Source organism: Tachysurus vachellii, chromosome 13 (assembly GCF_030014155.1).
Source record: "Tachysurus vachellii isolate PV-2020 chromosome 13, HZAU_Pvac_v1, whole genome shotgun sequence".
Lineage (NCBI taxonomy): Eukaryota > Metazoa > Chordata > Actinopteri > Siluriformes > Bagridae > Tachysurus > Tachysurus vachellii.
The window spans coordinates 15,489,470-15,506,468 of record NC_083472.1 but is presented as its reverse complement, the minus strand read 5'-3'; the positions used below and the strand labels follow the sequence as shown (position 1 = coordinate 15,506,468).

General features: G+C 38.8%; 2 protein-coding genes across 4 annotated transcripts in view; one reads left to right on the top strand and one right to left on the bottom strand.

The window, feature by feature from the left end:
- The window catches only part of hdac3 (histone deacetylase 3), a 448,843-nt gene that overhangs the window by 274,737 nt on the left and 157,107 nt on the right, over positions 1 to 16,999 (top strand). The window lies entirely within an intron of this gene.
- Positions 9,915 to 16,999, bottom strand: part of spdl1 (spindle apparatus coiled-coil protein 1) — a 54,326-nt gene continuing 47,241 nt past the window's right edge. For both annotated transcript variants that reach the window (XM_060885397.1, XM_060885398.1), the window contains exon 12: positions 9,915 to 10,154. In XM_060885397.1, the coding sequence (XP_060741380.1) occupies positions 10,001 to 10,154 (154 nt within the window). In that variant the 3' untranslated portion in view covers positions 9,915 to 10,000. The remainder of the gene's footprint in view (positions 10,155 to 16,999) is intronic.

Sequence of the window (16,999 nt, the reverse complement as noted above, 5' to 3'; positions counted from 1 at the left end):
TGCAAGAATTTTGCCTAAACATACTTGGCAATAAAGACCTTTGTGATTCTGATTCTGATTCTGATGTTGCAAGAATTTTGCCTCTAGGCCTTACGATTCAGCACAAAATTGAGTTTTTGGACTGTTGGTGGCGCTAGAGGGTTTGAGCTAGACACACCAAAGTTGCTACAGTAACTTCTAAGACTGGCCTCTACATGTGTGCCAAATTTCATAACTTTCCTACGTACGGTTCTATGGGCTGCCATTGACTTCAATGACGGACAGAATAATAATAATAATAATAATAATAATAATAATAATAATAATAATAATAATAATAAAACTAACGATAACAATAGGTGTCTACGCCCCTTCGGGGCTTGACCCCAAATAAGAAAACTAACGATAACAATAGGTGTCTATGCCCCTTCGGGGCTTGACCCCTAATAATAATAATAATAAGAAGAAAACTAACGATAACAATAGGTGTCTACGCCCCTTCGGGGCTTGACCCCTAAAAATCAGAACAAATACAATAGTGTTCCAGCGCTTCACGCTTGAACCCTAATAATTAAAGCTGCAAGCAGCATTTCCCAGGTTCAAGCATTTAAGGCCTTTAGGGAGTTTAAGGCCTTAAAGGATTTTCACATACACAAAGTGACCCGCAAGTTACAGAGGGTGCCACAATATATGTCATGTCATGCTACATATGTCATGCTTCAGAGGGTGCCACAACATATGTCATGTGAAGTACTCACCTGTCCAGTTTTCCCTAAAATAAACAAAGTCATATCCATAAAGCGAAGAAACACAAGCACCCAGATGCAGAACGAGTGACCCCCAAGTCACATACACAAAGTGACCGAATTCTTAAGATTCTGATTCTGAGAATCAGAATCTTGGGTTTTTGGACTGTTGGTGGCGCTAGAGGGCTTTTTTTAAAAAGGGCTGTTTTTGGTGATTTTTCCGTTATAGCGCCACCAAGTGGCCAATCGCCGGGTTTTTGAACTGTGACCTCAGTTTGACCTCTTTCACATGTGTCCCACGTTTGGTGTTGATAGCTCATTTAGTTCTTGAGTTATTGACATTTACTTGGGGCCCCTTAGGGATCCTGAATCAAAATTTCGACTTTTTTTCGAAAATTATTGTCATTGACACTGAGACCCCAGAGAATATTACTGCACTGGATTGGTCTCGACCAGGCGAAAAACCTAGGACTAGTTAGCAAAAGTAGGTTTCAGACAAAATGCGCTATAGCGAAAAAATTTAATGCCGGAAATGAAATCGGAGATATACGTTTTTTAAGTCATGAGCCAAGGATTCCAATGATATAAAGCACTTGAAATTTGGACATACGGTTTGGCAGTTATGGGCACAAACGCATTGAGGGGCGCTGAAGCGCCCCAGATTGGCCGATTTCGCTGAGTCCTTGGCCCTGAGTAACTGTGACCAGTACTACCATCTGACCAAGTTTGAGCTCTCTAGGCCTTACGGTTTGGGCTGCACGATCATTTCTAGGGCGGAATAATAATAATAATAATTAAAGCTGCAAGCAGCATTTCCCGGGTTCAAGCGTTTAAGGCCTTTGGATTGACATGACAATATATGTCATGTCATGCTACAGAGGGTGCCACAACATATGTCATGTGAAGTACTCACCCGTCCAGTTTTCCCTAAAATAAACAAAGTCATATCCATTAGAGATGGGCCAGATACTTGGCTGAAACGAGTATCCCGTATGGATAAAGCACTTCTGCCGAGTACGATTATTATACGAGTAATACGAGTCAATATCTGTGCTCGGATTGTATGAAAATCATCATTGGCTAGCTGATTGTGTCAGCGTTCTGTGATAGGCTAGTCACAGCGCCCCTCCCCTACAGTGATAGGCTAGTCACAGCGCCCCTCCCCTACACACATACAGATGTATTGTGTTGCTGTGTCTCGCTCTGCTCACTCACAGTCACACACAGAACAGCTCTCTGTCTCTCCCTCAGTCACTCGGGTTCGCGGGTCTTTTCCGTTAACGTTTAGGGTTTCTTCAGCTTTTTACTTCGGGTTGTAACGTTAATAATACGTACTTACTAACCAGTAGAGTTCTGGTAAACGTGGGTTCGTTCAGACGTGGTGCTTGCTTGGTAGAATGCGACTCGCATTGCGTCTCTGCCTGTCGGAGATTTTTTTTCTTTTTTAAACCTTCAGCTGTCTCTAACCAGTAACCAGACACTGTGTGTCTGACACGTTTTTGCTGTATTTCATAAAAACATAAAGGCAGTAAGCTAGTGTTATAAATATTACAAATTAATTATTACCTCTTAAAGCCCCGCCCATTTCAAGACAAACCCCTATGTCCAAATCTCGAGTGCTTTATATCATTGGAATCCTTGGCTCATGACTTAAAAAACGTATATCTCCAATTTCATTTCCGCCATTAAATTTTTTCGCTATAGCGCATTTTATCCGAAACCTACTTTTGCTAACTAGTCCTAGGTTCTTCGCCTGATCAAGACCAATCCAGTGTAGTAATATTCTCTGGAGTCTCAATGACAATAATTTGACAATAATAACTCAAGAACTAAATGAGCTATCAACACCAAACTTGGGACACATGTGAAAGAGGTCAAACTGAGGTCACAGTTCAAAAACCGTGTCAGCAAAGAATAGCAAAGAATCAGCAGAGTGAAGAGTCAGCAAAGAATAGAGGGCTTTTTTTTAAAAAGGGCTGTTTTTAGTGATTTTTCTGTTATAGCGCCACCAAGTAGATTCCAATGATATAAAGCACTTGAGATTTGGACATAGGGGTTTTAGAGGTTTAGGGGTTATGGGGACAAACGCGTTTTGGGGCGCTGAAGTGCCCCAAATTGTCCGATTCCGCTGAAACCTTGGCCCTGAGTAACTGTGACCAGTACTACCATCTGACCAAGTTTGAGCTCTCTAGGCCTTACGGTTTGGGCTGCACGATCGTTTCTAGGGCGGAATAATAATAATAATAATAATAATAATAATCCTAACAAAAACAATAGGTTTCCAGCGCTTCGCGCTTGAACCCTAATAATAAAAATCCTAACAAAAACAATAGGTTTCCAGCGCTTCGCGCTTGAACCCTGATAATAATAATAATAAAAATCAGAACAAAAACAATAGGTTTCCAGCGCTTCGCGCTTGAACCCTAATGAGATTAGAGCAAATACAATAGTGTTCCAGCGCTTTGCGCTTGAACCCTAATAAAAATCAGAACGAATACAATAGTGTTCCAGCGCTTCGCGCTTGAACCCTAATAAAAATCCTAACAAAAACAATAGGTTTCCAGTGCTTCGCGCTTGAGCCCTAATAATAAAAATCAGAACGAATACAATAGTGTTCCAGCGCTTCGCGCTTGAACCCTAAAGATGACCTTTGCAGAATACAGACACGCTTATATCACTAGGGCAGATGTGACCAATCATTATATCACTATATTACTAGGGCAGAGTCCATTGTCTTTAGACAATTTTATAATAATTTTTTTGAATGTTAAATATGTGTGTGTGTATCAAGCACATAAGAGTTTTTTCATTCATATTCTACATGTCTAATACCCAAAAGGACCATTGTGGGTGGTTTTTATTTCAACCAAGCAGTACTACACCTAATTCTACCTGTTTAATCAACAGATCTTCGTGATCTGTTTGATATTCATTTAAATGTGTCTCTACTTATGACACTGTTGTAGCGTCTGGTACAAGTCATTTAGATTTCATATCCAAGGCACCCTAAACTTCGGCATCTATTCTTCAATCAACCAATGAGCAACCCAGTTTTACGATTTTATTGAGGGCCATATTCCACAGTGTCACACACACCTGGCTCCAGGAGGTCTGGGATCCTACACAAAGACCAGATAAGACCACGCTGTTTCTCTGATTGAACTCATAGGGACCTCAACCAAACACACACACACACACACACACACACACTCCCCTGCAAACGCATACACACACACACACACACACACAACACAATGGGACATTCCTTTTTTACTAATAAAACAAGTAGATAAGATACTCTAAGATTCTTATTCTTATAACCCTGTTGTAATGTGCTTCATCTGTTAAGGCTTGCCTGACTTAAAATTACTTGCTCCTTACTTTCCTGAAAAGGGTGTATTTTATTTAGGTATCAGAACACAACACTGTATTAACATCAGTTATACTTTAATTACCGACATTCTTTAATGTCAGAATGTATACAAAATTATCTGTTTTCACTTCCCTAATGCAAATGCATTTTGTTTTCTTTTGTGTTTCACTTTTGTCTCTTTCTCCTTTATCAGAACACAATATCGTATTAACATCAGTTACAGTTTGATTACTGATCTGTGTATATAATGTACCGCTGCCTTTATACTGTCATTCCCCTTCATGTTTAGTATCCAAATGACCACAAAATTATCAGTTACTCATTTTTCAATCAATGGTGTATTTTATTTGAGCACGAAAGGCGCTATACCATCTTAATACACCTTGGATAAAAACTTTAAAGTCATCTAAAAATTTGATAGCTAAACCACGCCCACAGACACCTGAAACAAAGAGTTTTTCCCTCCGAAATCGTAGTATTGGCCATGTCCCCAAAGATGGGTGGAGTTCGGGACCTTTAAATTGTCACAAACACCACCAATCCGTGGTCAGATTTTCGGAACAGCTTAGAGACAACTCCATCTTCCTTCAGAGAACTCCACTTCCCAGAAGCTCCACTTCCCAGAACCATCCTCAGGAAAAACGTCTGACCCCATCCTGACTGCGATTTCTCCGTTGCATCCAGACTCTTGTGCCGCAAGCCAATGCAAGTAACCGTTTCCTCTACCAATCAATTTAGATGCGTATTTCAAGCAGGAATCTCGCATTGAATTTTAAGGCGAATTTAAGTTTCTGTGACGATTTCCCAGTCAGGGTGTGATTAATTTTGGAGTCTAAGCTTGCCATTCCTTTCCTTCCTTTCCAATTTCTTCTTTTCCAGTCTCTTCCTCCCTTTCCCCAATTTCAATTTCTTTTGTGCATTTTATTTTCATTTTTGTTTTCTCTATTTCTTTTGTTTGTTTGTGTAGTTAGTTTTATGTTGTGTTTGTATCATTCATTAAACGCCATATTTTTGTTCCACAAGTGATTGTCTCTGAGTATCGCTCACAAACGTAAGGTACCTGCAACATCTGGTCTGAATTACATGCTCTATTAAGTAAATTTAATTAAAATTACGGTATAAAGTAAAAGGGAAGATACCGCCCTCATAGAATTAATAAAGGTTACACGGCCTGTTCACCGGACGAACAGACCAAATAAGTGTAACATTAATTCCATTACCATCAATTTTAACTTAGGTTAAAATATTTAGGAGTCACTATAACACGTTATAATTACTTATAAATATTTACCTTGCTTTGCGAGCCAAAATCGCTACACTGTGCTGATTAAAATAGCCCCTGTTTCGAGATGCACTGTGTGTTTGTGTATATATACTGTACACAGGTTCTGGTTATATAATTAGAATATCATCAAAAAGTTGATTTATTTCACTAATTCCATTCAAAAAGTGAAACTTGAATATTATAATCACTCATTACACACAGACTGATATTTCAAATGTTTATTTATTTTAATTTTGATGATTGAATTTTGACAGGGATACCATGGTCCTTAAACCAGGTACTGGTAGCTTTGGCACTGTGTGCAGGTGCCAAGTCCTGTTGGTAAATGAAATCTGCATCTCCATAAAGTTGGTCAGCAGCAGGAAGCATGAAGTGCACAGAGAGCGTCAGAAGCGTCTCGCCTGGGCTATAGACAAAAAGGACTGGACTGGTGCTGAGTGGTCCAAAGTTATGTTCTCTGATGAAAGTAAATTTTGTATTGCCTTTGGAAATCAGGGTCCCAGAGTCTGGATGAAGAGAGGAGAGGCACACAATCCACGTTGCTTGAGGTCCAGTGTAAAGTTTCCACAGTCAGTGATGGTTTGGGGTGCCAACAGTCATCTGCTGGTGTTGGTCCACTGTGTTTTCTGAGGTCCAAGGTCAATGCAGCTGTATACCAGGAAGTTTTAGAGCACTTCATGCTTCCTGCTGCTGACCAACTTTATGGAGATGCAGATTTCATTTTTCAACAGGACTTGGCACCTGCACACAGTGCCAAAGCTACCAGTACCGGGTTTAAGGACCATGGGATCCCTGTTCTTAATTGGCCAGCAAACTCACCACACCTGAACCATATAGAGAATTTACGGGGTATTGTAAAGGGGAAAATGAGAAACAAGGGACCAAAAAAATACAGATGAGCTGAAAGCCACTGTCAAAGAAACCTGGGCTTCCATGGGCTGCCACCTCAGCAGTGCCACAGACTGATCACCTCTATGCCACACCAAATTGAGGCAGTAATTAAAGAAAACAAAGCCCCTACACCAAGTTTTGAGTACATATACAGTAAAATGAACATACTTTCCAGATTTTCCAAATGTTTTTTTTTTAATTGGTCTTATGAAGTATTAAATTTTTTTGTGGCAGTGAATTGGTGTTTTTTTGTTAAATGTGAGCCAAAATCACCACAATTAAAAGAACCAAAGACTTAAATTACTTCAGTCTGTGTACTGAATTTATATAATAATACACAAGTTTCACTATTTGAGTTGAACTACTGAAATAAACTTTACTATGACATTCTAATTTATCAAGATGCACACGTCATCGGGCATCAAGGCAGGATACACCCTGGACAAAGTGCCAACCCATCGCAGGGCACACACACACACTCATTCACTCACGCAATCACACACTACGGACAATTTTCCAGAGATGCCAATCAACCTACCATGCGTGTCTTTGGACCGGAGGAGGAAACCGGAGTACCCGGAGGAAACCCCCAAGGCACGGGGAGAACATGCAAACTCCACACACACAAAGTGGAGGAGGGAATCAAACCCCCAACCCTGGAGGTGTGAGGCGAACGTGCTAACTACTAAGCCACCGAAGATTCACACATATAGAATGTCATAGAAAAGTTAAATTTATATATATTTTATATTTATACAGACACACACACTCATGACAAAAGTTTGCCAGTGTGTTTTACTGCCATACATTTCATGTTTGCTGCGTAAGCTGTTGTGGTTTTTATTCCAATTGTCTCTAGATTATTTTGAAAAGTGATCAGATGCATTTTAAATAAAAGTAAATCCTTTTTGGATTTTAAGAGGAGACTGATTACTATAAAGGGATAATTTTTAGCAATGTTACCTACAAACAAAGACACGCAGCTATCATTGCTTTTCATCAAAATGGCCTCACATGCAAAGAAATTGCTAAAAAGAATATTGCACCAGAAAGCACTATTTACCAGATCATCAAAAACTTCCAAGGAGAGAGGTTCAACTGCAGTGAAGAAGACATCAGGATGTTCCAGTAAAAGCAAGGACCGTCTCCTCCTGAGGAGTCAGATACAGAATCGTGTCACCAGCAGTGCAGAGCTTGCAAAGGAATGGCAGCAGGTGGGAGTGAGTGCATCTGCACGCAGAATGAGATAAAGACTTTTGGACGATGGCCTGGTATCAAGAAGGGCAGCAAAGAAGCCACTTCTCTCCTAGACAAACATCAAAGACAGACTAAAATTCTGCAGAAAATCCAACTGTTTGGGACATCTGGAAAATCGACTGTCTGAAGAAGCAAAAGTGAATGCTGAAATGAGTCATGTGTCATGCCAACAGTAAATGATCCTTAGACCATCAATGTGTGGGGTTTCTTTTCAACCAAGGGAGTGGGATTATTCACATTTCAGCCCCAAAACACTGCCATGTATAAAAAAAAAAAATGGTATCAAAACTTCCTACAAGAGCAACTCCTCCCAATGATCCAGGAGCAATCTGGTGATATGTGCATTTTCCAGCATGATGGCATACCTTTTCACAAGGCAAGAGTGACAATTAAGTGGCTCAAAGATCATTACATTGAGAAATTTCGGATCCGTGGATCTCAATCCCTTTAAGAACCTCTGGTCAATCCTCAAAAGGGGAGTGAACAAGCAGAAGCCCACAAACTGTGATAAACTCTGAGCACTAATGACGCAAAAATGGATTGCCATTAGTCAGGTTTTGACCCAGAAGCTTATATCCAGCATGCCAGAGCAAATTGCAAATGTTATGAACACAGGTCAACGTTGTAAATATTGACTGTTTGCATATATTAAATGTTTTTGCCAATAAAAGGCTTTAAAACTAAATTTTTAATTTAATTTTAATTTTTAATATTTTATAGAAACATGGAAAAATAATCAAATTCTGAAGCAGCAAACTTTGCAAACAATACAGTGATGCCTCAAGATACGAGTTTAATTCGTTCTGTGACTGCTCGTATCTCAAAACAATTTTCCCCGTTTAAATTAATTGAAATCCTGAATATGAATATGAAAAATGTACAGTACCTGTATTTATAAATGACAAATATTGTATAAAAACATACAGTAATAAAAGTGTTAAAAAAATAAACTGGTTTTACTTTACGGAAGATGCACACGGAGGTTGAGGGAGGATTAAACAGGAGGAATTTTGTCGTACGTACACTTTCGCTTTCGTTCACTTACTCGCTACATTACACTTAAATGGAACTTCTAAACTTCACTAAAATTAACGAACTTAAATCAAGCATCATGTCAGTTCTGGCAGGCCACGTCATCAAGCGTGCATCAGCTGTTAATCAGCTGTCCACGACGCGCACCAATCCGGTTACGACATCCATATTACCCGACCATTTAAATTCCCATTCATTGAGCCGCTTTCTAGCACTTCGCTGCTGTTTTCGCTGCTTCGCTGCTGCTTCGCTGCTGCTTCGCTGCTGCTTCGCTGCTGCTTCGCTGCTGCTTCGCTGCTGCTTCGCTGCTGCTTCGCTGCTGCTTCGCTGCTGCTTCGCTGCTGCTTCGCTGCTGCTTCGCTGCTGCTTCGCTGCTGCTTCGCTGCTGCTTCGCTGCTGCTTCGCTGATTTAAACTCCCTCCTCCAACCCCGACTCCATCATGCCGGAACCTGTGTTCGTTGTACCAGTTTACGTCATAAATCTCCACATATATTTCTCTCTCTCTCCTCTCTCTCTAATTATTTAATTATTTGTTTATCCATTCATTCACTTATTACTTTCCAAAAACACGTAAGTGAGCATATCTAATACTATGCATGATTAGTGGTTCTGTTATACGGGGGTCTATTCTATTTTCGCTGCTTTCTCCGATCTGTCCATGCATGCGGACAAGCGTGGATTCTTGTCCAGAACAGAACCATACCGCCAACACTAACTGTATGCATATCATCTAATAAATTCTCTTTTGACAAAGTGGTCCTGACAGAACTGAAATTCTCTTAACTGAACTTAATTGCTACAATTTCTGTTTTCTTTACATTAATTTTGCTTAATTTTCTTCATCGCTTTTCTCTTCACTTGTTTTTGCCTTTTTTGTCACTCTTTCCTCACTAACATCTGCCGGTCGTTTAAATAAAAACCTGTCCGGTCGGCATATCGGATGCGGTGTAGTCGCACAAGTTAAATTTTTTTAACGGATCCAATGCTCAAAACGGATCCGAAAATTACGGATCCGCAGATGGTCGGCACCTCACGCAGCGCCTTTGCGATTCTCCATAGGAAATGAATGACTTCCTGTTTGGCCGTCGTTTGTCGTGTGCAGTGGAAAGGCGTCTTTAACCGAGTGAGATGCGGGAAGCTGAGACGGGGGAAACAGAGCACACGTGGTTGTTGGGGATCTTTGTTTCGGCGGCGTCGGCTCGGATCTCAAAAATTTGCTCGTATCTCAAGCCAAAAATATGGTCGAATCACAGCTCGTATCTCCAAAAATTTGTATGTCAGAGCACTCGTATCTCGAGGCATCACTGTAGTTTACATCAATAACACACACACTCAGCTACACACCACAAGTTGTTGTCTGTTAACATTTATTGTCTAATATGTTTGAAAAATCATTTTAGCAAAATTAACAACTATGTGCAGCCCAGACTAAATTTCTACTGTTGAGCACACTGTCTTTCTATGGTGTTCTCTGAATCAACATGAACAGGTGCTTGATACTTCTTAGACCTGTCGGATTTCCAGTCTCCTTCCTCATCCCATTTTATCATTTTATGCTCTGCTGTGCTAATGCCATCTTTCACTGAAGACCTAAATGTGGGGGGGAAAAAACACATCAATGATCAAAACAAATGAGGCTGGTCCCCACAAAGGCAACATAATGTAGATTCTGTTTTTGCATGTTGTTGGATGACATATACAATAGTGGCCATTTCAATGACACCTCCATGCATTTAGTTATGTTGAACTAAATGTCTTTCTCTATTAAATAAAGCAATGAAAAAATAGTAAGTAAATAAATAAAAAAAATACCAGAACAGAGGCTTACAGATGAAACAAAATGCATTATAAAGAAGCTATGAAAGTGAAAGTTTTTCTTTGTATAAATATGGTCTTTGTAGAGTCCCTCCAAGTAAAATAAGTAGATTTAGAACATCCTTAAACAGAAAAGGTGCATTGTTGAGCTCAGGAACACCAAAAGGCCGGAAGGAGACCAGTAATCAAATGTGTTAGATGACTTCTTTTATGAAGAAGGAGAAAAAACCCTCAAGTACAGAGGATTTAGCACAAAATGTAATCCTGTTGGTAAGCCTCAGACCAGATTTGGCATTTAAAAAATGCCTGTATACAGTTATGGACTGTCTGGACAGATTAAACAAAGATCAACTTGTAATAAGAATGATGGGGAGGTACAGTGGTGTGAAAATGTGTTTGCCCCTTCCTGATTTTGTATTTTCTTGCACGTTTGTCATACTTTAATGTTTTAGATCATCAAACAAGTTTAAATATTAGTCAAAAAGAACACAAGTAAACATCATGCAGTTTTTAAATGAATGTTTTTATTATTAACTGGTTTATTATTAACTGGTTATAACTGGTTGGGCCACCCTTAGCAGCAAGAACTGCAATCAAGTGTTTGCGATAACTTGCAATGTCTGTTACAGCACTGTGGAGGAATTTTGGTCCACTAATCACCGCAGAATTAATGTAATTCAGCCACATTGGAGGGATTTCAAGCATGAACCGCCTTTTTTAGGTCATGCCACAGCATCTCAATAGGATTCAGGTCAGGACTTTGACTAGGCCACTCCAAAGTCTTCATTTTGTTTTTCTTCAGCCATTCAGAGGTGGACTTGCTGGTGTGTTTTGGATCATTGTCCTGCTGCAGAACCCAAGTTCTCTTCAGCTTGAGGTCACAAACAGATACAGATGTCCCTCAGGATTTTTTAGTAGACAGCAGAATTCATAGTTCCATTCATCACAGCAAGTCCAGGTCCTGAAGCAGCAAAACAGCCCCAGAACATCATAATACCACCACCATATTTTACTGTTAGTATGATGCTCTTTTTATGAAATGTAGTGTTACTTTTACACCAGATGTAATGGGGACACACCCTCCAAAACGTTCGACATTTGTCTTATCAGTCCACACAGTATTTTCCCAAAGGTCTTTGGGACCAAGATGTTTTATGGCAAATCTGAGATGAGCCTTTATGTTCTTTTTGCTCAGCAGCGGTTTTTGTCTTGGAACTCTGCCATGCAGGCCATTTTTGCCCAGTCTATTTCTTATGGTGGAATCATAAACACTGACCTTAACTGAGGCAAGTGAGGCTTACAGTCTTTTGGATGTTGTTGTTTTGTGACATCTTGGATGAGTCGTCACTGAGTTCTTGAGGTAATTTGGTCAGCTGGCCACTCCTGGGAAGGTTCACGAGTGTTCCATGTTTTTACCATTTGTGGATAATGGCTCTCACTATGGTACGCTGGAGTCCCAAAGCTTTAGAAAAGGCTTTATAACCTTTTACTGACTGATAGATCTCAATTACTCCCTCATTTGTTCCTGAATTGGTGGCTGGGTGTGGCAAGAGAAATTGAACTCAGGTGTGATAAAACAAAACCTTCATTTAAAAAAAATTTTTTTTCCTTGTGTTATCTTTGACTAATATTTAAATTTGTTTCATGATCTGAAACATTAAAGTGTGACAAACGTGCAAAAGAAAAAAAAAAAATCAGGAAGTGGCAAACACATTTTCACACCACTGTATCTGTTACACTGGGCATTTTAAGGAAATGCCTTGAAACCTACTTTAATAATCTTGCTTTATAATAACACTTAGCAGAAGTTTTTTTTTTGTACCTGACAAGTGTATTTTATTGATTAATTCAAGTCAAAACTATAATCGAGTGTGTACATTTATTGGTTATGTGTTTTTTTTTTAAGCAGGTAATTAGGCTTTCTAATTTGTCAGATACTGTGAAATAAAGATTTACTTACTAACATCAGTTTCTCTTTAAATTAATGTTTCTGTTATCAGACTATGAAACACTGAGATGTTGACTCAAGAATACTGCTGTGGCAGGTCAAATACACATATGTACAGTATCTCAGAGAAGTGAGTACACCCCTCACATGTTTAAATATTTTATTATATCTTTTCATGTGATAACACTGAAGAAATGACACTGTCACAGTGTTGTCACATGAAAAGTTTTAATAAAATATTTACAAAAATGTGAGGGGTGTACAGTGCCTTGCAAAAGTATTCATACCCACTGAACTTTTCCACATTTTGACATTACAACCACATAGAAAAATGTATTTTATTGGGATTTTATTAAATATACTGAAAGAAAGTGGCACATAATTTTGAAGTGGAATGAAACATAAATGGTGTCCAAATTTTTTTTTTACAAATAAATATCTGAAGTGTTGTGACAGTGCACTTTCATAAGCACATATTAAATTTGTATTTTTACAATTTTTTATCTAATATATGGCGCAGTTCATTAATATAAGGATGCAATGTAGTGGCAAAAGCAGCCACAACAATGATAGCATCTATTTTGGTCCGCATGGGCAATCCCGGATGCGTGATGACGTAGGCGCTAGAGATGCTTAAAAGAGCGGCGGAGATAACGTAGAGAGCAGTTCACCGGAAGTCTCACCTCGAAGAAAGCCGTGTTATTGTGTGTTGCGGGGGAAAGTCTGTTACGTCAGCGAACGGATATTAATTCTATTTAACGAATTCACTGGTGTATGGAGTATGCCGCTGTTGCTGTTTACCACGGATGGTTTGCATCGTGAATGGATTTAAATCAATGACTCTTGGAAGCTGGTGGAGTTGTGAGAACTAGCAATCCTTAACAAGCACCATTAAACTGACTTTGACTTTGCTTGAAAGTTAGTTCTTCATAATTCCCTGGAAGCAATGGATTAAGTGACATTATTGATGAACTGGTGACTGTGACTTTCCCCTATTCTTATTTGAACAATCCTTTGCATGCCAGACCATTTAAACTGTGCTAAAGGGCTGTCAGATGAATACTTTTTGCTGTTGATGATGTTGTTTATGCTGGTGTTTATTGCTAAATGAATTGTGTTATGTGGTGTGATAAAATTGGTGCACTATTATTATGAGTACACTGAAAATTTGCACTATTGTGAAAAGTTTGTTTCTCTTCATATTTCAGGGTACTCTTACAAGATTTGGGATATATGTGATAATTGGGAATTAAGATACATGTGTCCTTTGTTCACTCTCCTTCTGACTGGACTGACCATCCTTAATATAATTTGACAGAATATTTATATCTGTCTGGCACCCCAGCATAACCTTAAGAGAGACAGTGTTACAGTGTGGTGTGCATTTGTATTCAGCCCCCTTTACTCTGATACCCCTAATTAAAATCCAGTGAAACCAACTGCCTTCAGAAGTCACCATTAGTAAATAGAGTGCACCAGTGTGTAATTTAATCTCAGTATAAAATACAGCTGTTCTGTGAAGCCCTCAGAAGTATGTTAGAGAACATTAGTGAACAAACAGCATCATGAAGACCAAAGAACACACCAGACAGGTCAGGGATAAAGTTGTGGAGAAGTTTAAAGCAGGGTTAGGTTATAAATTAATATCCCAAGCCTTGAACATCTCATGGAGCACTGTATAATCCATCATCCGGAAATGGAAAGAGTATGGCACAACTGCAAGCCTACAAAGACATTGCCGTCCACCTAAACTGACAGGTCGTACAAGGAGAGCATTAATCAGAAAAGCAGCAAAGAGGCCCATGGTAACTCTGGAGGAGCTGCAGAGATCCACAGCTCAGGTTAGGGCTGGGCAATAAAACGATAACGATATGTATCGCGATGTGTGACAACGCGCTTACGTAAAAGCGGAAGGAGACGCGAGGAGTTAGCGGTATTTTGATTTGAGGGCGCGGGCATATGCGGGCTGCAAAAAGGAAGGGCGCGATAACAATGGCAGTGAGCAAAGAGAAGAAACAAACAGGAGAAAATGACAGAAAATGTCCAAGGTTTGGGACACCATCAGAGCGTCTGTTTTCAGCAGCAGGAAACATGCCTCAGTACTGAGCATGTTGATATGTTTACCTTTCTTCATTGCAATCACATGCTCCTTAAAAGACTTTAAAAGCACACACACGATGAGAGAGACTTTTATATTCTGATTAATATATATATGCTTAAAGCACTCGGTGTTAAACCATGCATGGACACTAGGTCCAAGTTCCTGTCCATGTTTTTTGCCTCTTAAATACCACAAAGCATTCCAAATTAGACAGTAAAGGCTTATGTTATGCCTGAGCTGTAGATTTAGAATCTTTTAGTTCTGAAAGTTAAGTTGCATGACTTAAAGGCAGTGTTTTTGTATTATTATTATTGCTATTTATTTTAATGTAGGCCTTGGTTTTGATACTTTAAAAAAGTAATTTGAAAATAATAAAATTTTTTGTTTTTGCATCTCAGGAAAGGGTTCATTTAAAACCCAGAATGCTTGTCACTTAAATGTACTTAATTCTTCACAGTCAACTTTGTCATTGTTCACAGTACAAGTACAGACAGAGAAACAATGGGTAATATCTAAATGTTTATTTTTGATAGAAAATATTGTTTGCATACTATGCATTTAAAAAAATAAAAGCTCATTTTTCTAAAAAAGAAAATCAATTAGTTGTTCATTTTAAGAGACCCGTCTTATTTTCTCTTGTATATTTAATATTGCTCTTTAATTAAGCAAAAACACATTTTATTAGATTACTCGATTAATTGATGAAATTTTTAGTAGAATACTCGATTACTAAAATATTCGATAGCTACAGCCTTAAGTCTATGAAAATATACTTGAATAGTTCAACTTCAAGTATGATTAGAGTAAGAATAACTTGTTACTTTTTCATATTTCTGCAGGTTTTATATTTCAAACTATGTTACTGTATGGTATCGGGTTTGTTTTTTTACATTACAGATGTATCTCAGTCTACCTGAGTTTTATTTATATTTAAAAAACACTGCACATATTTTAAAACACTTTATTCACCAGAAGGTGAACAGCTAGTGAACATCCTAGCACTAAACCCGCATTAAATTCTCAGGTTTCTCTATGTTTATATTTAACACTTTGCACTATTTTATTACACTTTATTAAGCATTTCTTACATTTTCTTTCATTTTGCACCTTAAATGTTAAGATATAAATTTTAAGTGTTCATTGTGACTTTAGACTTATGTTTACATTTTAATTTTTATAAAATTTATATTATAAATTTATATTCAAATTAATATTTGAATTTTCCTGGTTTTTGACATTTCTGTCTTAATAACTGAAGGGATTATGATCAGAGGAAGGTTAAGTTTAAAATAAAAATGTTCAATTAGGGGTCAAGCCCCGAAGGGGCGTAGACACCTATTGTTATCGTTAGTTTTCTTATTATTATTAGGGTTCAAGCGCGAAGCGCTGGAAACCTATTGTTTTCGTTAGGATTTTTATTAGGGGTTCAAGCGCGAAGCAAAACCTATTGCTTTTGTAAGGATTTTTAGGGTTCAAGCACGAAGCGCGGAACCCTATTGTATTCCTTCTGATTTTTATTAGGGTCTCAAACTTGGTCAGATGGTAGTACTGGTCACAGTTACTCAGGGCCAAGGTCTCAGCGGAATCGGACAATTTGGGGCGCTTCAGCGCCCCTCAACGCGTTTGTCCCCATAATCCCTAAACCCTATGTCCAAATCTCAAGTGCTTTATATCATTGGAATCCTTGGCTCATGACTTAAAAAACGTATATCTCCGATTTCATCTCCGTCATTACATTTTTTCGCTATAGCGCATTTTGTCTGAAACCTACTTTTGTGAACTAGTCCTAGGTTTTTCGTCTGGTTGAGACCAATCCAGTGCAGTAATATTCTCTAGAGTCTCAATGTCAATAATCTTGACATAATCTTAAGTCGAAATTTTGATTCAGGGTCCCTAAGGGGCCCCAAAACATTCGGACTGTGAGGAGCCAGCTTTACTAAAATGTCAATAACTCAGGAACTAAATGAGCTATCAACACCAAACCTGGGACACATGTGAAAGAGGTCAAACTGAGGTCAAAGTTCAAAAACCGTGGCGATTGGCCACTTTGTGGCGCTATAACGGAAAAATCACTAAAAACAGCCATTTTTAAAAAAAGCCCTCTAGCGCCACCTACAGTCCAAAAACCCAATTTTGTGCTGACTTGTAAGGCAAAGATTCTCAAAGATTCTCAGAATCAGAGCCTTACGAGAACTCTGAGTGGGTGGGGCTTGTCTTGAAATGGGCGGGGCTTTAACCGGTAATAATTAATTTGTAATATTTATAACACTACCTTACTGCCTTTGTTTTTATGAAATACAGCAAAAACGTGTCAGACACACAGTGTCTGGTTACTGGTTAGAGACAGCTGAAGGTTTAAAAAAGAAAAAAAATCTCCGACAGGCAGAGACGCAATGCGAGTCGCATTCTACCAAGCAAGCACCACGTCTGAATGAACCCACGTTTACCAGAACTCTACTGGTTAGTAAGTACGTATTATTAACGTTACAACCCAAAGTAAAAAGCTGAAGAAACCCTAAACCTTAACGGAAAAGACCCGCGAACCCGAGTGACTGAGGGAGAGACAGAGAG